The sequence below is a fragment of the Brachyistius frenatus genome, unplaced genomic scaffold (genome assembly GCF_029030835.1).
Source record: "Brachyistius frenatus isolate BFR_SWC_R1_liver_20210118 unplaced genomic scaffold, ASM2903083v1 Contig_29, whole genome shotgun sequence".
In the NCBI taxonomy this organism is placed as follows: Eukaryota; Metazoa; Chordata; class Actinopteri; family Embiotocidae; genus Brachyistius; species Brachyistius frenatus.
In genome coordinates this window covers 3,730,755-3,756,451 of record NW_027210628.1, presented here as the reverse complement: position 1 = coordinate 3,756,451, position 25,697 = coordinate 3,730,755, and the positions used below count along the sequence as shown (strand labels likewise).

At 42.1% G+C, this 25,697-nt stretch overlaps 1 protein-coding gene across 1 annotated transcript in view; it reads right to left on the bottom strand.

Annotated features, from left to right (window-relative positions):
• The window catches only part of scfd2 (sec1 family domain containing 2), a 101,272-nt gene that overhangs the window by 1,455 nt on the left and 74,120 nt on the right, over nucleotides 1-25,697 (bottom strand). Inside the window, exons 6-8 of the mRNA XM_069699263.1 lie at nucleotides 14,829-14,974; nucleotides 9,305-9,439; nucleotides 4,542-4,661 (exon numbers count right to left, since the gene is read on the bottom strand). Coding sequence (XP_069555364.1) covers nucleotides 4,542-4,661; nucleotides 9,305-9,439; nucleotides 14,829-14,974 — 401 coding nt within the window. The remainder of the gene's footprint in view (nucleotides 1-4,541; nucleotides 4,662-9,304; nucleotides 9,440-14,828; nucleotides 14,975-25,697) is intronic.

Below are 25,697 nucleotides of genomic sequence, written 5' to 3'. Positions count from 1 at the left end.
CGACACAATTGATGCTCTCAAACGCATGAAGAAGACACCTTTTTCAGTTTGACTATTTTTGCTTCCTACATAGTTCCATGTGTTATTTCCTACTTTTGATGCCTTGATTGCTCAAACAATCCAACTTATGTACGCGGTATGATCAATAAGTTCAGTGACTGTTAATGTTGCGTGTGAACAGAGTGCAGCACAATAATGTGCATTAAGGGGAAATGAATAGCTTTTGTGACGAGCCCGAGTTACCTCTCTTGATCAACATCAGCACCTATGCTACGTGCCTTTTTGTGACCACGCGTACGTGCGCATCCATCATGGAGCTGAAGCTTGAGCAGAGAGAGCACATCAAATTTAAAATCACATTTTTTGGGAACAGAGAGAAGCCGCAGGGAAACGAATCCAGTGAGTCGGGTTGGAGGGGAGCGACGATTGTGTTTCCAACGCGCTGAGTGGGAGCGTTGTCATGTTGGTCAACCCAAGTGGAGAATCACAGTTCAGGTTGTTTGCACCAAATGTTTTCCCTCAGACCTTCATTGCTTTAGACTTCATGAACCATTTCAAGGGTCTTCGTTGCCAAGTTCCAGAGTTTGACACACGTTTGGATGTGTGCTCTCTGCTCAAGTTTCAGGTCCATGGAGAAATCTCAAATGTAAACATACCAGTGGTCACAAAAACATGTTGAACTAAGGTGCCTGAATTGATCAAGAGCTGTAACTTGGAATACTTACTCACAAAGGTTATAGCTTCCCCCTGCTCTGTGCGCATCACTGTGCTGCACTCTGTTCAGGCACAAAAGAAACAGTCCCACCTTTTTAAAGGCCCTTCATATGAATCAATTGATGTTTATGTTGTTGCAGACTTGGATCCGCATACAGACTCAAAAACATTTCAATTTCTGAATAAGAGAAGCACAAGATTGCACAGCTGCAGCTGATGCATGCAGTCTGTGGTCAGAATAAGAGCTGCAGTCCTGTCATGTATAACAGAGCAGCTCTGTTCCTCTGCAGCACTGTTGCTTTAACTCCGGGTCAGCACCTAAAACTGGCGGCGGGCCTGTTTTTAGTGGCACACTGAGCATGTTTCTGAGGAATTCTGTCCAAGTGCAAGACCAGAACGTCGTTTTCAGTGGAGCTGCTCATGAACGTCTGGGCCACAGACATCAGTCACCGTACGTACCCACTCTTGTACACTGCACGTCCAGGAGATGTGCTCGGGTTAGAGTGTGTGTGCCGAGGTCTCCGTGTGTGGCCCTGCAGGTCATTATATAAGCTTGTCCTTATTCAGCTCTCCTGATTACAGCTGGAAGGCTTTGATCGTTGCCAAGCCTTTCATTGCCTCTGGCCTCCTTCTCAAAGCCTTTTATTAAGACAAACCCACAGTACCGAGCCTGATGTCCCTCTGTGTCTTCCTCGCACTCTTTTCACCAGGAGAAAGCAATTCATCAGCAGCTTGTCGCTGTGGATTGCATGTGTAATGAGCACCTACAGCAGCCTAAACGCAGGCAGACACAACATTTCGTGATACCGCACTAATACGCGCACAGATCGGATGACGCTCTCACCTTTACACCTGATCTGAGCCCCCCCGTGTATGTAGATCAGCGTTTATGTTCGGCTCTTGCGCTCACATTCTCTGCCGGGAGACATCTGTCTGAAGTTGGACAGTACGTGAAGCACCTGCCTTCAAAGGCTCACCCAAAGGTGCCACGAGAGTCTCTCCTATGTTCTCTATCTCTGAATATTTAAAAAGTTGGACACAGTTTTAAAGACACGACTCAGCTCAGTTCAATGTCAGTAAATTCTGCAGACTCTGCTGAATATGTATGTTAATGATCACTTTAAAAGGTTAAACTTCTATTGTTTTGCATTTCTAAAGGGAACATACAGGCCGCTTGTGTCACCAAATTGAATTAGAGATGCTCACCCTCCTCTGTAACGGAGCTGTTGGGTTGGAGCTCTACTAGTTTACAGAGCAGAAGATCCAACAGTGACATGTTTCACGGTATATTAGTTGTTGTCACTTGTTTTCATCATATCCTAAAACATATTTTCAAAAACTCCGTCATCTTTTCTTTCTTTCTAACATCAGCTCCAGTTTCCTTGTGCCACAAGTGGAACACATATTCTGATCTTTTACTTAAGCAGGGAAACCACAGTACAAAAATATTCCAGTTCTGATTATTAAAGAAACACAAAAAAAAGTATTATCAGCAAATGTACAGAAAGTAACACATTTAATAGCACCCGTTACATAGGTATAATTTATCCTGCCAATGTTATTGTTTTTATGTATAATAATGTTATGTTATTATGGATTATTATTATTGATACATTAACCTTTAAGAGACATTTTAATGTTGTAGCTGGTTGATGTAGAGCTCATTCGAACTATTCACAAAATAAGGCATCTTTTATAAGCTGGTCGTGGTTTTGTATGTTGTATCTAAATCTTTATAGGGACTAATAAAGTAGAGTAAAGAAAACAATATATGTGACTGAAGTTGGCAATGTTAATATACACTTTATCTGCTACCACAACGCTACATAAAGCAAAACATGCACCTCAGTTATATTTAATACGATTCAAGCCAAGATGACTTGATGTTATCACTTACAGGATTATTTTAAGATATGACTGTGATGAAAAGATGACAAATAATTAAATTGAATTTGAAGAGATTATTACACCCCAGCGCCTTCCTGGCATTGATCTTAATCCTGAATAATCCAATTCTGCTTCAGAACAAACAAGTTTCAATTAAGATCAACAGTAAAACCCAGTCTCCCTTCTTCACTCCCGATCATCATCATCATCATCATCATCATCATCATCATCATCATCATCATCATCATCATCACTTAAGGGAAGATGAACAGTCAAGAGGCTAGTTTACTTTCTAAGAGTCTGAAAGTGATGATGCGACCTCCACAGGCTGTTCACGTTTACATCCATGCTGGGTGATCTGATGACAGGTGGTCCGCTCAAGTATGAACACATCTGTGAAGCAGTGAGATCACATCTGCTCGGACCACATTCAGAGGTGGTCTAGGACGCATATGTCCACATACTTCTAGCAGAGTGAACGCATGGTCCTGGGACCCATTGAAGCACCACCTATTCAACTGACATCTTCTGAACAAATAGAAATACTAAATGCAGCTCTCGGTGCCATGTTACATTACATTACATTTCATTTAGCTGACGCTTTTATCCAAAGCGATTTACAAGAAGTGCATTTCAACCATGAGGGTACAAAACCCAGAACAACAAGAATCAAGAAAATACAATTTCTTCAAGAAAGCCAAACTACAAAGTTCTATCAGTAAGTGCCATTTTAAGTGCTACTAAAGTTCTACTGTTCAAGGTAAAGTCTGAAGAGGTGTTTTTAGTTTGCGGTGGAAGATGTACAGAGTTTCTGCTGTCCTGATGTCGGTGGGGAGCTCATTCTACCATTTAGGAGCCAGGACAGCAAACAGACGTGATTTTGTTGAGTGTTTAGCTCGCAGTGAGGGAGCGACAAGCCGGTTGGTAGAAGCAGAGCGGAGGGAGCGGGCTGGGATGTAGGGTTGGACCATGTCCTGGATGAAGACTGGAACCAATCTGTTCACAGCACGGTACGCAAGTACCAATGTTTTGAAACGGATGCGGGCAGCTACTGGTAACCAGTGAAGGGAGCAGCGGAGGAGGAGGAGGAGGAGGAGGAGTAGTGGGAGTGAATTTAGGAGGTTGAAGACCAGTAGAGCTGCTGCATTCTGGATGAGCTGCAGAGGACGGATGGCGCTAACAGGTAGACCTGCCAGGAGGGAGTTAAAGTAGTCTAGATGTGAGATGACCAGAGCCTGGACCAGAGCCTGGACCGGAGCCTGGACCGGAGCCTGGACCGGAACCTGGACCGGAACCTGGACCGGAACCTGGACCGGAGCCTGCGCCGCCTTCTGAGTGAGAAGAGGACGTATTCTCCTGATGTTGTGCAGCATGTATCTACAGGAACGTGTTGTTGCAGTGATGTTGGCAGTAACACTGCATAACATGCGTTCCTGTGTTTGTATCTGACATGATAATTCCACATCTTATTGTGACTTTACAGCGGGTTTATTTGTTGGATGTTTGTTTCCTCCACTCAAACATACTAATTGAATAATCTGCATCACATATTTATATGAAGTACGTGTTGATTTGCATATCAGCATAGCAGCAAAGTGAGATCTGATCTGGTCACTCGACATGCATGTGGAGACGCATGATAAAGCCAAGTGTGAAGTGACGTCTGCGATCAGATCACCCAGGACGCATGTGACCAGCAGGTGTGTCCAGCCTCTCACACCCACCACACGTGGTGATAGCCCCGCCTGCTCTCTTTGGGCTCTCTCTTTTCATTTGTTACTTCCTGTCACTTTTTACTTTTGCAAAAACAAACTTCCTCACGATTACACATCATGTCTCCACGGTCTCTGTGGCAAACAGGAAACACAACCAGGACTAATTGAAAATAGACATCTATTCGTGACCCAGTGGTTAAAGACTAGTGACTCTCGCCCACTCACCTGGGTCCCTGGTTTGTGTGTGGTAACGACCTCTTTGATGAGACGAAGCTCCGAGGGCGTGACACCTCCGACCAGAAAGAGGAAGAGCAGAGGGTTGTCGCTGGGATGTGGACGGTTCACCTGGAGTTAAGACGGGACATTGTGATTGGTCATTGCATTTTTAGGCAGTTGTTGTTTCTGCTTCTGATCATAAACCAGTCTATGATAAACAACCGATTTTATCCAGGGAACACTTTATATAATTTTCCTCTTAGTCACTGCTCAGCTGGATATCTGTGATACTGTGTTAACACCGATGATAGTGCGCCTGCGAATAAAGCTCAAACGGTGAGAGCTCCTCGCACTGGTGTCATGATGGCTGACACGTGTACGTGAGGGCAGGTGTGTACACGTACACGTACACACACACACACACACACACACACACACACACACACACACACACACACACACACACACACACACACACACACACACACACACACACACACACACACACACTTATACAACACATGCAGACGCATAAACAAATGCCCCACATCACCTGTGTTAAGAAGCTCTCGCAGACATTTGCCAGCACATTATTGACTCCCGTTTAAAGATGTCTTTTAACAGCGTGGTAAAGCCTGAGGTTTCCACTGAACACGATTGGCTGCCGGTTGAATAATGGCTTTGTGCTATTGGTCAGCGAGCAGCACCTGGGACAAGCCTGTGAATGCTAACCGAGCCATCAGAGCTGCAGGGGGTGGACCTGAAGAGAGAGTGGCTGTACACGTGAGGCGGCAGCAGCAGCAGGCTGCATGTCGAGGATGAATAAACATGTGTTTCTCAAAACAATGTGCGAGCTAATGCTTTCTGTCATATGTTGAATTTTCAGACAGATTTAGTGAAGACGTTGCAGACATGTGCGAGTAGATCGCCACCTGTGTGCTCGCTGGAGCCACAGACACACCATCTGAAGCATGTGTACTGCCATGGGATAGAATAGAAGAGGGCTGAAATGTGCTGTGAGGGTGTAGATGAGGCATGAAAACATCGTCAATCTACAGGCTCCTAAGAGACACTCAGGAAATGTTTTTGATGCAAATTTGTTTCACTCTGTATTCACTCAAAAATGTGTTCTTCTTGTTCTTTCTATTGAATGTGCTTCACTGTGCAGAGTGAGGTATGGGCTGACTTGAAAAGTAGAAGGCTGTTTTCTTTTTCATCTGCTGAAGACTGAAAGTTTATCTGATTTTAAGAGGGCAGATCTACGAAAAGAATTTGTGACATCACAAATAGTCAGAATTCAGCTTCCATGAGCATAATGAGGAAACTTCAATCCATCATTAATAGTCAAATAAATGTTGAACACTTCCAAGCGATAATTGAATAATATTTTTACTTGAAATGCTCATTCCTAGTTAGGAGGGCTGGATGAGCACTTAAGCAAAACTAATATTTGAAAATCTCCTGTTCGCACTGTCACAGTTTCACATACAGTTTAACCTGCAAAGTTCTGCAGTCTTGTAGCAACGTGCTCCTATTTCTCCTTATGTTGTTTAATGGCGGCTGGTAGACAGCTTTTATGTGCATTACCGCCACCTTCTGACGGGAGTAAAAACAGGAAGGACTATAGTTGCATATACTAATACATTTTTATATTTTAACGACTTTTCCGCTATTCGAAAATGATGGCCCATCAATAGACTGTATATAAAAGTGGACATAACTAAGCTGCAATATCACAGAGTGCCAATAAAGGTTGGCTCCAAAAAGCCCCCAAGCTCCACAGACTCCCATTCAACCCTTATTTTGGTTTAGCCAGTTTATTCGTTTTCTGGCGGTCCATCTGAAAATAATCTCGTGCTTACTTAGAAATGAAGCCTCAAAAAAGCAAAAAGCTTGGGGGGCGGGGGGTGTCTGTTTGATTGACAGGCCTGTAGTGCAGTCAGGTTACGAATATCGTGGGTGGGACGTAATATCGTCGGGTTTCCAATCAGATCGAGATTTAAAGCTCCCTCTTCCCCAGCTCGTCTAAATATTGTCACTTTTGGCTCCCAACAGCTCTGAACTAGCAAGATGGCGGCGGCCAATATCCATACTTGAGGCTTCATTACGGCCGTACACAAACTAATCAGTGAGGTCACTGTTAGTTGCTGCTTGGGCCCATCCCTATTGGGTGCTCCTACTGTCTTTAAGATCAGAGCGGACTTAGTTGTAGATTTTCAAGAATGTAGTATTGCTCACCGAGTGAAAAGGCCGGTGAGTCCTGATCTCCTTGAGCATACTGATCATTTTCTAATAGCTCATCATTGACACGCTAACAGTGCGAGTGAGCACACTGTGCCCCGTAAATGTGAGATGTCCTGTGACTGTTTCTGGTGTTACTTATACAGTGGGACTTCGGCTGAGTGAACCAGAAGGAGCAGGAGCCAGATCTCTTGTATAACCCAGCCTCTGTTTAAACAAAGACTAAACACGGCTCACCAGACACACAAATAATTAGGTTACAGGCAGTTGACAGTTTAAAGTGACACTGCACAGGCTTTCAGTCGGTCATAATTCAGACAGCAGGGTCCACTGTGTTTAATGATATAAACTATGTTCACAGTAGGCCCTGTGGTTAAAAATAGAGGTTTTATAGGGGTGTTTTATTGCATGTAGGGTGTGCACTGCACTCCTATAGAGAACCCCAAGTTCAGCTTTATAGGTTTAGAGTTGGTGGTTTGTTGGCCAAGTTTCTTAATTTGTGTGAAACCAGGCCACGGTTACACAACGTGTCTAATTCTTCCCCCCAGGTAATCATCAGTTTAAGCAGGCCCAGATGTGGGATAATCAGACTGTGGATAGTAATCTGCTCAGCAAATATGTATATATATATATATATATTAGCCACAAGACTAAAATGTTTGTTAGAAAAATACCATTTGGACAAAATATTAATATAACAAATAAATTCTGGTCTTTGTGTCTACTCCTGATGCTTTGAAAACTTTGAAAAACACAACAGTAACAGACAGAATGAATAACTAAATGAGTGACTGAAAGGTTCTATTAATAAATTGTGTATAATGACAACCCCTATAGTTTCCATTCTTTGCAAATACAGCTGTATCATTGTAAAATGTGAAATCTGGGTTAAAATACATCAATAAAAGTAAAAGGTTTTTTTTGTTGTTGTTTTTTTTCTCATTAATTTCTGTTCTTGTAAAAGGCTTGCTCCTCAAGAACCTGGACCACATACCTGGCTGGTGTCTGGTGTCTGGCTGGTAGAGATCTCTTTTCTAAGGTATTCTTTAGTTTGGATAGAACTGGGTACCGTTCAAAGATGTTCTATACGAGTACTCATACCTTGACTTCAATCCTGGTTTTCTTGATGTTACTTTTTTAAATACCAATTTTATAAAATGCACTGTAAGAAAAAGTAATTTGCATCACACAATATGGAACAAATCTTCAGTTTTTTTTTACAGTTTAGAGGGGGAGAGTGTACACAACTTTGTAGTTTGTAGCCAAGAGTTTGTTGACGCTGATTAAATTTACTCTTGTGTAAACGTAGCAAAAGTTATGGTAGGATGGATAAATCCATGGATGTTTTTTTGAAGTTATGGTAGATATCAGCATGAAAAGTCATTTTCCAATATAGGTCGTACTGAAGCAATTTAGTTGGTGCTATTTAAGTAATCAACTGAAGTATTTTCAATTCTCAGCCTTAAATTTGGATGAAACTTTAGGCTACTGCTGCTTCATAGACTGAATTTAACTAATGGTCTATACGTTTAGTAGTTAGGCACACTTGTACTAAAGGTGAATATGCACCTGTAGTTTTGGAGCATCCTTTGGAATCATCCATCAAACACACATTTGGTCCTGGAAAAAATATTCATCTGTTTAGAATTCTTTTTATTTTTTCCCTATTTCTAGCATATTTTATGTATATATTATTAGATTTCAAATACATATATGGTCCTGCCACGCTCCACTGAGGATTGTTTCCTGTCGTTTTATCCTACTGGGCATAGACCTCAGGTTAATTTTGAAACTATCAGAGCAGCCTTTAACCAATCAGCACTGAACATCTTAACCATATTTTGACCACCAAAACTGTCTCTGTTGTTGGAACTACTTTAACGTCCTCACATATAGACACCTCCACTGGCCACTGATTGGTCCGCCCTTCAGAGTGGCTGAGGAAACATTAAAGCGAACAGGGTCTCTAGACTAAAATGACAGTGAAGACTGAAGCCATGAGCAACAGTCGGGTGGAGCCAGGCTAGGTTAAGTGGGTCGGGGAGATGACACTGTGCTTATTGGTTTGCATGAAGAGTAAAATAGGGTGTACCTTTTTTTTGGTGGGGAGGTAGTTTAGACCCATCCAGTGAAGCACATTGTAAAAGGGAGGCAGCTGGTGACTGCATGAGGTGGCACGTGGCTGTTTGTCCTAATAAGTATGCTCTTTGTGTAAATGGTTGATAGATGGATGGATAAATGAAGGGCTGGTGGATGGATGGATTGATGGATGGATGGATGAATGGATGAAGGGTTGGTGGATGAATGGATTGATGGATGGATGAATGGATGGAGGGTTGATGGCTGGATGGAGGGATACTTTATTCATCCCCCGGAGGAAATTGAGGGAAAGCTTACACAGGAAACTCAAATCAGGTCATGTTCAGGCAGTGGAAGAAGACTCTTCTTCTGTCCACAGCTGGTAGTGGAGAATGTGAAAGAACTGACCTCATTACATACAAATATTTGTGTGTTTGTGAGTATTTTCTAACCTTCATGAACATGCTGAAGCCGGTCTTCAGCAGGTCAGTGAGGCCTCCAGACATGTGCTCGATGTCCGGACACTCCAGTCGGTTGGGGTGGAAGACTTCCTCCAGGATCTGCCTCAGGAAGGGACGATAGGTGGCCTGTAAAACATAACATCAAACCACACACATGAGCGGAGTCAACACTGTTTCGCTTTTACACAGAGAAATGAGACAGGAGTGACATCCTACACTAACAAGTTGTGTATAAATATGCGAGTATGAATTGGTGATTGAATAACTGTTGGGCTCTGCTTCTAGCCTCTGCATGGATGTTTAAATGTCTGTGGGTGTGAGAGACAGAGGAGTTATAAACAGGCCACGGACTCATGAGTCACTTCAGAATGAGGACTTTAAACACGGCTGCAAAAAAAAATCCTGCACTGAGAAATGTGGCTAAAAGCAGCACTTTGGACATGATGTGGTATGAGTGGGTGATAAGAGGGGATAAATGACATCAAGAGTTCATACCTTTCAACATAATCATCATACAGATGAAGGTCAGAAATTCTGGGTCATTTCTATGCTTTAAAAAGCACCGGTACTAATTGTTTTTAGCCATACATATGTTAGTCGGGTTCGTTGTGAAATATTTCAACAATTATTGGGCTGGATTACCATTAAAGCCCATCACATGACCACTGTAGACGTGTGTGAATGTGCTGATGATAAAAAAGAATCAAAAGAATTAAGTTCTTCTTCCACTCAGTTTGAAAGAGAAAAGCAGGATGTCTTTAACAGAGATGATTTTAACTTCAGCCAAAGCCTTGTAAATGTCTTCTAATAATATACTTATAAGGGGATCCATGAAAAAAACCTCTCTAACAGTAACATGGACTCAGCTCTTTCTACCCAGCAACCCAGGACACAACGTACCATTTATAGCCTTCAAAGCAAGCGGATCAAGAATTCAAAGCAGGTTTTATTTTTAGGGGAGTGAAGTTTGCTGTCTCAGAGAACAATAAAGATCCAGACCTGGCGGAGCTCTATTTGAGTGCTCTGAATAGCAGAAGACTTTAAATAAACATGTTCCCGAATTGGAACACTGGATAACATTCTCCATTTTACATTAGTGACACATTAAGAATGAATGCCGAAATGCGAGCCAAGTAAGGCCCCTAAACTTATCATTTAGATGTAGTCAAAGAAACATCTGAGCTCTCAGCTAAGACCACATCTACTAAACTGTTGATTGAATTTTCAGAGACACACACCTACACACAAGAAGTTGTCCCAATGTTAATGCCTGCAGGTGTTTCTGCCCACAGGCATCCTCTCTATGCACGATTCTTAACATAAACCTCACAGACTCCCACTCCTCCAGTGGCTGAGGAGCAGGCAAATTAGGCTTGGGGAAAGCCTGCTGTCCCAATTATATAACATATGGCTTTGCTGCATGGACCAGTTGCACAAACTAACCTGGGAGTAAACACGGTAATGATTCATCTCGGGCTTCGTAACACGTTCGTGCATGCACACAACAGTGTAAACAACATACAGTCATGCACCCCTCATTTTCATCTGATTTTCAAAAAGCTAAAAGCAATGCCATTAAATCACCAGCTCAAACACCCACATGATAAAAACAATATTAGAATTAGTTATATGATAATGCCAGTGCTTAAATATTCCTCTGCACAAACAAACATGTGCACGCGCACGCGCACACACACACACACACACACACACACACACACACACACACACACACACACACACACACACACACACACACACACACACACACACACACACACACACACACACGCCATCGAGTGGGAGTATCAGGTTCTCCCATTGCTTTTATTGGCATCCAGGTGGATGAGAAAATTAATGCTCCAAAACAACACGGTGACAAAATGAAAAACACAAACGGAGCGGCGAAAACAACAGACAGGAATGTCTTTGGAATTAATCCAGTCAAAAAAGACCAACTCTGTGCTGTGCATCTCATTTAAAACCCTAAAAACAATGTACTAAACTTGAATCAACACGTGCACTGCACTGTTTCTTTTAAAGGGTCAGTTCAAGTACAAAACCTCTTGTGGTATCTATCTAGCAATAGTTTAATGCATATATGGCGAGAAAATATAAAACATTTAATGAAACACTGTCTTCAGATGAAAGTAGCCTCAATATACACTGATGCCAGTATATCATATATATTGGGAATTGTTTATGTTGATATTTTAATAAAAAGTAAAATTTCAAAGTACAAAATTGGCGGCAGAGTTCTCAGAGATGGATGTTCCCAGCCAGACTTTCACCAAAACTATCAGCATGGCTACAAACAACAACAACAACAATCGGCCCCAATAGTTTAGGACAACACTCATTTCAATATTTGTGTATTTTCCCAATCTAGTAACAATATGTTGGCAAGTTCGAGCTCAAGAGTCTGAATATTAAGTGGTTTAACTAGAGTCAGGAGGCAGCTAGCTAAACTCTGCATAATGTCCAAAGGTGTAAAATCTGTCTATCAGCTTTCTTAATTCACTATGAAGCTCACGTTTACACAAAAACCTAATTTTAATTTGAAAAAAAAATTACAATTTCTAAATTCTTTATTTTCTTGCGGGGTGTTATGTGTTTGATTGATTTTTTTTAGACTATTCCTTAATCCCATAAATTGCATAATACAATACACAATCTTTTAGTAATTTGGGTGTACTGATGCCTCAGTTTTGTTTCACAGTTCAGGTAAAGTAATGATGACTGACGTTTTGTTGCCACATGGGTGTATCTTATACACAGTATATATATGAAATTATGTGCCTTAACACACAACACAAGTAAACGGCGGCAATACCTCACGTAGATTTTATTGAAATGCCTCTGGAGGAGGGAGGCGAATTCATGTAGTCATATGTGTATATGCTCACCCGTGGTCTGCCAACACTATAGACTTGAATGGATTGCTTCTTTGTTACCATGGTTTTTGATCGGTTATGTAACTCTCTCACCCTATTGTCTTACGGATCTTTACAATAATAAAGATTCCAATAACAATGCATATGCACATCTAGAACATCTTGTAGCAATCATTAAGTGCTTCTTAGAGCAGTAAGAGATCCAGCCCCTTCCCCCTCTGCTAAACTCAATACATTTTATTAGTCTCCTGCTGTTCCAGGCTCCTTCACTCATATCTCATTGTTGTATTTTTTCCAGGAATGTCAACAGCGTTCAGATTTTCACAGCGTGACGTGCTCTGGAAATGTGTGATTTTTATGCAGCTCTACGATGAGTATACATGTGACAGTAAAGTCAGTTAAGGAGTGCTGCTGTCTGTTGGTCCGGTTAATTACAAATGTGACTGGAACGGACAGAGAAGCTGCGATGTTCCCATTGATATTACCTATTTATTTTGAAACCTTTTTTGTTGAGATTTTTCAACTTGTAATGTTGGTTGCAACACCGTAGCTTCGATAAAGACCCAACCCACCACACACACACACACGCACACACACACACACACACACACACACACACACACACACACACACACACACACACACACACACACACACACACACACACACACACACACACACACACACACACACACACACACACACACACACACACACACACACACACACACACACACACACACACACACTAAAACTTCCCATTGACCCACTGCAGGCTCTCTGTCACACAACCAAAAAACAAAAAACAACCCAAACAGAAAAGGTGTACAAAAACAGAATGACTCGACTCCTCTAAAGTGGCCTTATGTCTGAACCCAGAGGAGGGGACCTCTGCTCGTCACGGAGACACTCAGGGACAGGAAGTCATCTTGACCGAGAGGCATCGGCTCCAGCGGAGGACAGGATGCATGCTGAGAGATGCTGATGGATTTCTGATGTTCCTCAAGAACACGCAGTTACTGGCAGGTATCACGCTGTCCTCCTTTCAAATCACTCTTATAATTCTGCTGGAACAGGGACAGAAAGATCTGTCCAAACACAACACTATCATGTGTGCGCACACACCCGAACACTAACAAAGATATTTTGGCAAAGATGACATGATGCTTTGCTTTGTCACTCAGCTGCACTAACATGGATGAATGAAATTGGGCAGTAAAACTTTCTATCATTGTGTTTACAGTTCTATTTATCATAACATGAAGGTTAAAAGCTACTTATACAACGCAGTACATACATTTCTTTAACAAAAAAATATTCACATACTGTTGATATGTTTTGTCAAATTTTAAATGTTTTAAAGTAAATATCTTACAGATTGCCCCTTTGAAATAACAGTTTGAAATTTTTAGAAACACACGTATTTTCTTTTCTCCTTTTTCTCCTTTTTCCAGCTAGTGTTAGCCTGCTTAGCATACCGTAGCACAGGAAAAGCATAAAGCTGACATTTTAGAGGGGGTAATGTGCTGGATTTATTCTTGGTTGGGACTGATCAGCTGGAGGGATGCATTCTCTAACCTCTGCAGTGCTGTGATTTGTTGTAAAGTGTCGGCTGCTGTGATTGGTTGTTTCACTGTCAGTCAACTGGTCCCTAAACCTATACCTAACTTTAACCCACCCACAACGTGACAACCAATTACAGGCAGAGCATCCCTCCTGCTGATCCAATATAGCACTCACCATTTGCCCTGCAAACAGCCTCAACTCCAGGAAATAACCGGGCCCTGTCATTATGCTGAGTTAAGCTGGCCAGCTGCAAGCTGGAGCTTCATTTTCAGCACATACGAATGATATCAATGTTCTCATCAAATTCTTGAAAAGAAAGAGAATTAATCTATTTCACAAAATGTTGACATTTTTGTCTGTGAATTCTGCAATAATTACATACAGCATAAACTATACTACATGTAGCGGAAATATTAGAAATAGCATGACAATGGATGAAAGGCTCTGAGACAAAATACTTTTCCTGCATTTTTTTTCTCACTGCTGTGTTGAACACTGCAGCTCCAAAGTGTCTTTTCACTCTGTCACAGCTGTGTTTTTCTTTTATTTATGTCCATTTACAATATTTGGCCTAGAAAAATCTTTTTTTACCTCAAAAGAAAAGCCTTGGACTTTCATTGACCAACTTTATGTTCTTGGCCAAGAACTCACTGAAAAGGCTAACCAATCAGAGCAAAGGACAGCAGTAGAGGAGGTGCCACTGTTGACTGTCTATACCAAAAGGTAAGAGGCTTTCATGAGGACAAAGCCTTCAGATACACAGAGAGGCCCTTCGGCGTTACATAAGCTGCGAAGACGAGTATGAAGTGGATCCTTCTCTGTGCTGTATGACGTAAACTGGAGAGGAACAAAAGCCATGAAGGTCCTCTGCTAATGCTGAGCCTGGGCAGTAAGAGTGTGAAATATAGGCAGAAGGAACCCAAGAAAAAGTTTTGGATAAATATGCAGTTTTTCTTAATGTGTTGGAGAATGCGGAGATGTTGTTGGAGCTGTGATGTTGGTTTGTAGTCGATGTGTGTGTGTGTGTAGGTGTGTGCGTTTTTTGTGTCTCTGACCTGGTGAACTCCATCGCTGGCCGTGTAGACGGAGCGCAGCTGCTTGAGGTGGTCTCTGGTGTGGCTCAAACCCCGGAGGGTCTCGAACATCTCCTCCACTGCAGAGTGGGCTTGTGCTGTGGTCAGCTCCTCTGGGTTTGTACAACCTGATGTAGTAAGACACATATAATCAATCATTCAAGTATTCAGACTTAATTTGTATAGTGCTTTTCACACACACATGATGTAACACAAACTGCTTAACAATACCCCCCCCCCCCACACACACACACACAATCCCCTCCCTCCTCACCCATCCATGTTCATGACAAACTCAGTAAAACAAGAGCAGAGGATCTCAGGAAAATGTATCAGAAAGATCTTTAATGAGGAAACACCAGAGGCAGGAATTAGAATTAAATAAAATACTAAAATGAAATGTATGGCTATGACTACTAATAAAAACAAGTGGTGACTAACACTGACGTCGACCATTAATTTGTGAACTGCCATTGAGGTGTCGAGTTTCGAATTTCGGTCATTGCCATATTGTTAGCTCAGAGCAGTTTGGACCCAGATGTCACCATATTTGGACCAACTGGGGAAAAGTGAGTAGTGGATCTGATGGATCTGATGGATCTGAGGACACTACACCCTGCCCATATATACCTAGAAACTATGTCCACTTTAATATACAGTCAATGAGTAAAATCAACTGAAAAGTATAAACATTATAAACAGACATTGAAAATAAAGCAATAAAATTCAATTAAAATACTAAAATAGAGTAAAAGAATATACCAAGAGGTAAAATCAACTGAAATTTAAAATAGAAAAAAAAAATTCTATTGAAATTAAAATAAAATGCTTAAACAGATTGAGCAAGCTTTCCAGCCAGCTTCTGCCGCTCTCAGGTCGTTAGGGAAGCTGTTCCAGAGGTGCCGACAACAGGAAGTAAAGAATTTAGTTTTCACTCTAGGTGTAATTAAAAGGCCAGTAGGGCTCTAGAAGGTTAATAAAATAAAAGCAAATCTGATAGATAAGATGAAAAAAACAATAAGATGATTTTAAAATCCATATAAACACACTTATACAAAACAAAAAGAAAATCACAGAGTAAAAGTGTGACAGAACAAAGGAAAATCAGTTTGTAATTGTTACTGTTGTGAAAATGCACATCACTGAAAACAGTTTGTATCCCAGTTTCATATAAAATCAGAAACATTACACGTTGCTTCAAAGCTGGCCTGAAAGGAAAGTTGAACATGCAAGAAAACATTTGCATCTGCAGAAATAATTGGCTGTAAGATGCAGCATGTTGCTTTCTGTGGGTAATTTTCTCAGCTGGATGTTCACTGAAACCAATTATCAAGGTAAATGCATGGGAGCGAGAGGACAAGAGCTCCTTTATTTGAGCAGAAAGTACTGCAGTCTAATCAAAATCTAATGTTCCCTCCTTTCTAAAGAGGTGCGTAGGCAGGCTCACCAAAATAAACCTGAAAAGAAAGCAGATAAGACAAAAGAGGAGCGGCAGTGACAGAAAGAGGAGCACAACGCCATAGGAAGTAGAAAGAGAGGTAAACAAAGAGAACGTGAGGGTAAAGGATGGTAGCCAGGATGCTTGTTCACAGCACTGTTAACAAGCTGTGTTATAGAAGATATAAATACAAACCTGAACCCTGAAACCTGAAACACTCTAAGAGGCTCGTAACCGACAGCAACAACATCAACGACTCCATCAGTACATTCACATGAAAGAGTGTTTTCTATACAGCAATGTAGCATATACTTCATGCATGAGAATAACTTCATGTTCTGACAGAGTCTGATTGACTGGAAGTTTAGGCTGTTTGGAGTGAGTGATGTCATTAACATACAACACTTATAAAAGCACTAAATGGATGCTAATCTAAGTAAAAAAACAGCAATATGCAACAATACTAAAGGCAGGCTCAGCTTACATGAATTCAGCCCGATTCTGACACGAGTTAGTTGGCGCCAAAAAATGTCCAGTGTCGGGAAGAACAAACAGGCGTCGTAGTGTGACATAATCGGAGAACAGCAAAGTGACGTCGGGTACACCGCGCAACATTGCGTCTTTTACATTTGAAGCGTTGTCGACTTCTTCACTACATATTATTTAAGTCTTGACAGACATGCATCTTGACTGGTTAGTGAACTGCAAGGAGTTAATTTTTTATTTTTTCTAATTAGCTTTAAACTTGGATTAATTGACTATAAAACCAACATATGACCAAATATGAGCAGAAAACTAGATATGATGAACATGTTTATATATCTGTCAGTCAGGGAGCAACATCATTGGTCAATCGTGTTTCTGGTCATCGAGTAAGATTAAGTCCAATATTCACTCATTTTTGTTCTCTACCAGCTCCTGAGGGAAATATCTGGGTCTTCAGCTGTAAAAATTTTGCCAGCCAGTTGCAAACTGCGTGTCTGCTGTTTGGTACTAAGCAGGTCGTCTACGGTAAGCATGTTAGAGCTTTGTTGATGAAAAAACTTTGCTTGCTGCCGCCAAAAAGGACACGGAGAGTCATGAGAGTGAATCAGGCCCACCTTACAATAAGAGTCCATGAATTAACATGATTTAATACAGTAATAAGTATTAATTAACAGTTAATTGATGTGTAAATACACATTAATTAACAGCTAATTGATGTGTAAATACACATTAATAAACTGTTAGTAAATGTATCTTCAACATTTATAAAGGCTTTACATGTTTATTTATTAAGGTACTAACTAATATTTGTATAAAGTTGAGGCTAGTTGAGGCTGACCTCAAAATACTGGAAAGAATGTGCACAACATGTTCATCATTGCAAAATGATGACAGGAGGTTATCGAGGTTAGTTACTCCAGCATTAACTGATGTTAATTAATGTAGCCGTATTGTGAAGTATTACACCTGGACACCTAAACATTGAGCTAAAAATGACCAGGTTCTGTAAAGCTGAGGGGAGCTGCAGAGTCAGCTGATACCTCTCTGTAGGTTCATCACCAGAATGACCCCTTTAGCATTGTCACATTGTGACATAGTTATTTAAAAAAATATTGATTAGAGCTGCTTTAAACCAAATTAATAATGATTCAATACAATTACTACTTGGATTATAATGTGAGTCACAGAATATATTAACAAACTATATCTCCATGTCCCTGAAACACATAACAGTGTAAGCCCAGTCCTCAATTAGAGGTGGTGCGATTTGCCAGGCACTCCACACTCATTAGGGCTGGACTCAAAAGGCTATGTATGACTTCACCACCACAGGGTGACAGACAAACCTCGGAAACTTTTAAAGCTCTTACTTCACCATTACATAACAACAGATGAGCTCACATAATATAAAGCCGTACTTTTCCAATGAAAGCAAAGGCCGGTGCTGATACTGCAGAGGAGTCATATGTGAGTTTTGAAGATAAGATTGAAAATAAACAGGAAGAAAATCCCCCTTAATGCACACTGATACTGTACTGTGCTGTAAATTGATGCATTGTTAGGGTAGATATGTGACTCCCAACTCTCCCCTCTCTAAATACTTTGCTTCATTGTATTTGGCGCATTATATGTGTTAAGGACTACATGAGTGCCAGCACAGTTAGATAATGTAAACTGAACAGCTTGACTTTGTCAGGTCCTCCTCTCTGTTTCTTTGTTCTCTGTCAGTTCCTTTTCCCTTCCCACATAGATGATATCAAATGTAGCTGCACGGCGAGCCTTTTGTTTTGAATTGCTATCTTCTGGAATGTAAAGCGTCTGGCCCGTTGGCTCACTCTCCTGCGCTGCCCTGACTCCGAGGTAAACTGTGGGGAGGGAAAAACAGCGGGTCCATTTGACTGAGCTGAGCGTGAAGACTGAGTCAGATGTGGGTCTTATCTTTTTCTAGACACCTGCAGAGGAGTAAAGTATTCTACAAAACAAACTACACCTGACGTTTGTGTCTGAGTATTATACTGCGAGAGAGAGAAAAAAAAATATAGAAACCATCTGCTGAAGGTGATGGCGAAGGATGTGTGCATGGTGGACATGTTAGGAGTGCGGTGGAACGTGAGCGGGCCAGATAAATATGAGGACAAAGTGTGTGTAAATCTGTTTGAGTGCTTGCGTGTCTGCCGTGAGAGAGCCGGTTGACTTGTTGCCAAAGCATACAGTGCAGGTCCGGGGGGCTGGGTTCTGGTGATGCAGGCCTTACGCCACTTCCCCCCCCTCCTCCTCCCACCACCTGAGGCAATCTGTGGTTTAGATGTTGATCGAGGCATTGCAGATCCTGAGCAGGGAGCAGGACCAGGTGCTGATCCGGGAACATCCAGGCTCGGCTGAACACCTGCGTCTGAATTCGTCTCACGCGGCGCTGCCACGCCACCCAACATACTGGCACCGCACCACAATCACATTTACAACACCACCACGTTGGCTGGTGTCTCACGCAAATACACTGTGCAAGGTGAATTCCGGTTTGTCCAAATCAAGTGAATAATAAATGCCTACCAGCCGCCTGACTGTGTTCCAGCATGATTCCTGGTCTTTATATGATTACAGCTTTTATAAATCTAAAGGCACATGATGGGAAATGATGAGTGTAAATGTCGTTTGAGTGCAACTGCCATTTCCATCCACGCCTCTACTTCCGGAAAACACTCACCTCCACAATCACCGACTTGTTTAGAGAATTACAAAGTAATGTCAGAGACTGACTCAGCGTTGCAGAGACATTAAGGGGAGAGAGAACGTCCCACACAAAGACCAATTAGAGTCCAGGCAGGAAACAGCTGATTGAGAGTTTTCTTAATTAGATCTAACAGAGCCGGAGGTGAGCAATAGTTACAAAGAGAGGTGCGAATGTAACCTGTGACGCTCGAAAGGTGGAAACAACCAACCGGAGGAGCACACAGGAATGTATCGCTAATGAATAGAGGTGGTTAGGGATTAAAAACGAAGAGCGATGCACTCACAGATGATACTAAAGACTTTTAAAGAGCTTGTGACAGTGAAAATCTACATGTTTATCCTTTTTTTTTTATTTGAGTCGATGATTTGCCATCTAAAGAAGGTCGACCTGCTCCTGCATTAGCTTTTTGAGAATGAATAATGCATCAATTTTTATTCACATAATGAGCCTTCACACTACGGCAAAGTGTGGGGATGTAAGGCCACCTGTTGTTAATGAAAATTAAATGCAGACAGAGATTCCTTTTCTGATTGAAAATAAAAAGCTGTAAAACATAATGAAAAATAATATGAAATAAATATCCTAAAATAACTAAAAAGAAAATTAGTTCATTCTCCTTCAGTTGTTTCTATCGACACTAACAGACTGATGTGCTGTGGTTTAGCATACTGTCTCATTTTTGTTGCCAGTGTTTCTGTGTCTCTGGTAGCGGTTTTGACTAATTACCTGCTTCACATTTCAACTTGTACTAGTTCTGTTCAAGCACTCAGCTCTCTCCTTCTTTTAGCAACTTTCTTGCTAAACTCACAGTTGTTTACAGGCTATTCAGATCAGCAAGCAACTTCAGCTTAGCAGTTAGTGATCGATTCTCTTTCTCCCTCATACTTTCCTGCTCTGTTTTGCTCCATGTGTCTTGTTTTTACTCATTTCTCTGCTTTTGTTCGCTATAATTACACATGTAACACATGCAGTTTATTTGCCAACCAGTGCAAAACCTGGAAGAATGGAGGTCTATGAGATATACAAGTCTTTGGCTGAACAGGAAATACTTGTCACAGGGTTAGGTTCATTAATGATCTTTTTGTGAGATTTCTTAACATTAAGAAAAACACTAAATGCTGCCACCGTTATCCTTTATTGCTAAGAGGTTGAAGAAAGATAATCTCTCTATTATAAACAGTAATAGTACAGAATAACTGAACAAAACTGATACTGAATACACAACGAGTGTAAATCTGGAAGTAAGAAGAAGTGGAAGCATTTGTGTCCATTACCCTCACCACATTATTCTGCTCAAAGGGAACATGGGCTCTGCTAGAGAACACCAGGAACATTAAATTAGAAAAACACAATCTGTTTCCTCAACAACCCTCAAAACCCTGCAACGGCTCACCGTCCGTGCCTGACCCCCACAATCAAAACTAATCACTGTGTACTTATCAGAGGAATGTAGACAATGAGACTATTATAAATATCTCCGTTTATTTTGAAAGCTGAAATTCTATTCTGGTCTGAGAAAAGAATGAGAGTACCTGGTTTTTAAAGAGAAAACAAAGAGAAAGAGAAAGAGAAGAAAGCATGATTTTTACAAAGAGTTTAGATCAGATGTGGTAATCCTGTCAGGAATGCTGGGGAGGAAAATCTCTACTAATGTATCTCAGCATGAAAGCGGAAAGATGGGAGTGGTGGGTTTTACAGAGCTACATGCTTGTCATGCCTGCTTTTTCCCTTACATGATGCTGGCTGTCACCATGGCAACCATGTGATCCCGAGGTCAGGAGGAATTATTGTCAGCGTAGTGCTATCATGAGACTGGCATAGGTGAACCTGAGGAAAGGTACACAAAGAGCTATAATGTTCACAGGAAGTTATTCTACTTCGACTTAAGAGCTAAACCAACCAGGTGAATGGACAAATACAAAACAATTTATGCTGCAATGTCAAACTTTATCCTCAGATGGATTTGACTATTAAAAGGAACCACATAATCCGTCATCACTGATGTGGAACTATTATTATTTTGGTAAAAGCATTTTTTCACAGTAATTATAAAGTACTTGATTGATCTAAAATGTTTTACCGGTCAGATCACACTAACAAATATAGAGAAACATCACAGCAGATATAAATTTCATTAACACTGTAGAAGAGCTGTGGCCTAGAAAGTGTAATTGAAAACACATGCATCTTGAAAAATCTGATAAAATACAGAAAAATGACTATCAATTATTACACATATTGTAATATTGTAATGCAGTTTCCATTAGGTACAATAGTACTTGAAAATTTGTGAACCCTTGAGAATATTTTTATATTTGCTCTCACTCAAAGAGAAAAGTGTGCAATAGTCTGTGAATGTACAATGCAGGGTAACTTCTAAGCATATAAAGGCCTGTCTCATATTGGCTAATGTTAATGTTCATGAGTCCACCATCAGGAAAACACTGAACAACAGAGGTGAGCACAGCAGGGTTTTCAAGAAGAAAATCACTGCTTTCATTAAAGAACACTGCTGCTCGTTTGCAGTTTGCCAAAGATCATGTGGACAAACAAGTCTGCTAAAATACATTCGGGAATTCAAAACTGATCCCATCTGTGAATCGTGGTGGTAGTATCATGTTTTGTGTCTGTTCGCTGCGTCTGGACGGCTTGAAAAAAATTCAGAAATCCATGAATTCTGAAGATCGATAGATAGATAGATAGATAGATAGATAGATAGATAGATAGATAGATAGATACTTTATTAATCCCCAAGGGGACATTTTTTCGCTACAGCAGCATTTATAGATACAGGAAAGAAATATAATAATAGTAAAAAATATTAAATATAAAAATGCACAGTATATACAACAAAATAGAATAAAATAAAATAGAATAGAATAATTAAATTAAAACTAACTAAACAATAGTGCAAAGTTTTTTGTTTTTTTATATTTAAACAACCAAGAAAAACAGACAACAGAGTTATTGCTGGGTGATTGATTTTGCCAGAGGTGAGTTATTGGACAGTCTTATTGCAGTGGGCAGGAATGATCTCCTGAATCTGTCCTTGTGACAGCAGAGCTGGAGGAATCTTTTGGAGAAAGTGCTCCGCTGTCCCTGCAGCAGGTGGTGGAGAGGGTGGACCGGATGATCCAATATGGATAACAGTTTGTTCAGTGTCCTCCTCTCCACCACCTTTTCCAGACTGTCCAGTTTGCAGCCAATGATGGAGCCGGCCTTCTTCACCAGTTTGTTAAGTCTGTTGGTGTCACCGGCTCCAATGCTGCTCCCCCCAGCAGACCACAGTGAAGTACAGTTCACTGGCCACAACAGATGGTAGAACATCTCCAACATCTCGCTGCACACGTTGAAGGATCGAAGTTTCCTCAAGAAAAAGAGTCGACTCATCCCCTTCTTGTAGACAGCGTTGATGTTGGTCTTCCAGTTCAGTCTGTTGTCATGGAGACACCAGGTACTTGTACTCCTCAACCATGTCCACCTCCTCTCCCAGGACTCTCAGCGGTTGTGGAGCCGTCGTCTTCCTCCTGAAGTCGACCACCATCTCTCTGGTCTTGGCCACATTCAGGAGCAGGTGATTTCTTCCCGCCCACTCCACATAGTCCTCCACTACTGCCCTGTACTCGTCCTCCCGTCCATCCCTTATACATCCGACCACTGCAGAGTCATCAGAGAACTTCTGCAGATGTCTTGACTCCGAGTTGTACTGGAAGTCAGTGGTGTACAAGGTGAACAGAAAGGGGGACAGAACAGTTCCCTGTGGAGCTCCAGTACCACTGACCACCGTATCAGACAGCACACTGCCCAGACGGACAAACTGTGGTCTGCCTGTCAGGTAGTCATTGATCCAGGAGACGGTGGACGCGTCCACCCTCACCACCCGCAGCTTCTCACTCAGTAGCAGTGGTTGGATGGTGTTGAATGCACTGGAGAAATCAAAGAAAGTGATTCTCACAGAGTCACCGGTTCCATCCAGGTGAGACTGAGCTCGTTGCAGCAGGTAGATGATGGCGTCGTCCACTCCCACATGAGGCTGGTACGCAAATTGCAGAGGGTCCAGTGAAGATTTCACCAGCGGCCTGAGGTGGGCCAAGACCAGCCTCTCCAGCACCTTCATCACATGAGATGTGAGGGCAACCAGTCGGTAGTCGTTGAGGCCGGATGGAGTCGTCTTCTTAGGGACTGGAACCAGGCAGGACGTCTTCCACAGCACCGGGACCTCCTCCTGCTTCAGGCTCAGGTTGAAGAGGTGTTGTAGGACCTCAGCCAGCTGGACGGCGCAGGTCTTCAGGACCCCGGGGCTGATGCCGTCAGGTCCTGCAGCCTTGCGCTGGTGGAGTCTCTACAGCTGTCTCCTAACCTGGGGGTGGGGGGTGGGGGGAGGCAGGCATGGCGTCGATGGTGGAAGAGCCCTTTGGAGTTGAGGACTCTGTGTCCATGCAGCTTACCAGGGGGGACAGAGGGGGGAGGGGGGAAGGCAGCAGAGGTGTTTGGGAGGTGTGAGGTGTGGAGGAGACAGATGAGGGCGGTGAACTAAACCTGTTGAAGAAACAGTTTAGCTCATTGTTCCTCTCCAGGTTCCCCCTGGTTGTCTCTCTCTCCCCTTGAACCCTGTCATCTCCTTCATACCGGTCCACACCTCCCTCACGTTGTTCTGCTGGAGTTTGGCCTCCAGCTTCCTCCTGTAGGAGTCCTTGCACTCCCTCAGCTTCTCCTTCAGGTCATGCTGAACTCTCCTGAGCTCGTCCCTGTCCCCCGACCTGAAGGCTGCTTTCTTCTGATTAAGAAGCACCTTCAGGTCACTGGTGATCCACGGCTTATTGTTGGGGAAGCAGTGCACAGTCCGGGATGATATGGTGTAATGTGAGGACATCTGTCGGTGAACTGAATCTCAAGAGGAAGTGGGTCATTCGGCAAGACTACGACCCAAAGCAACCCATCACCATCCCAGTTAAAGCTGTTCTATGCAGAGGAATGGGCAAAAAATGTCTTCAAGCTGATGTGCAGGACTGATCGACAGTTATATGAATGTTTAGTTATTGTTGCACAAAGGTGGTCAAACCACATACTCAAAGCAAAGGTTCACATACTTTTGCCACTCACAGATACGTAATATTGGAACATTTTCTTCAAAAAGACGAACCAAGTATAATATTTTTTGTCTCATTTTTTTTATTTGAGTTCTTCTCTTTTTGGACTTGTGTGAAAATCGGATGATGTTTTAAGTCACATTTATGCAGAAATATAGAAAACTGTATCTCCATTTCTACTTGTGGCCCTTTAAATCCCCCCCCCCACACACACACACACACTGGCCACAATATGGCAGCATCCTCAGCTTCAGATCTGCGTGCTGTCAGTGGATGTGATTAATCACATGAGGACGGTGTGGTCTCCACTCTGACACTTCTGGAGAGAACTATAATGGTTGGAGCCGCCCAAAGGTGGCACAGCTGCAAAGAACAGAGGGATCCGCGTGAGTAACACTGTCTCCCGGGTGCTATTATGTCAGCTGGGTGGCTGTTGTGTGAGTGGATGGGAATGTGGGCCGCACGGTGGCTTGGCAACGAGGCCCCTCAGATGTTGTGCTGTCTGCAAACACGCGTGAGCAGATCAAACGGCAGGCGTGTAGGACTCACCCACTCAGGGGGAAACACCTTGTCACCGCCAAAAGGGAGTGTCTGCATGTGTGGGTATAATAAATTACTAAGAAGAATGAGGGTATAGGTGTGTGTTACTTTGAATGGGTCAGAGAGAGCTGTATGTAACAGATGAAGGTGGGGGGCAGAGTCGGAAATCACAGGGTAACGTATCAGCCAGCTCAATTACAGAGAGGCAGCTGCTAATTTGCCCTTTTGATTTAAAGTCTCTTAAAACTCTCTCTCACACACACACACACACACACACACACACACACACACACACACACACACACACACACACACACACACACACACACACACACACACACAGTAAACAAAAGTGCACATAAATCCAATTTTGAAATAATCTTGATGATTTGCCAGTGACACACATCCTTAACCTACTTCATTTTGACAATTACCACTTCACATACTTTCTAAAACAAAAGGCACATCATGGCATCTCATTAAAGTCTTCGCTCACATTTTTCCCTTCTTCATTTCTCGATTATCTCTGACAACAGCTGATTCCTGACCGCAGTATTAACTACAAT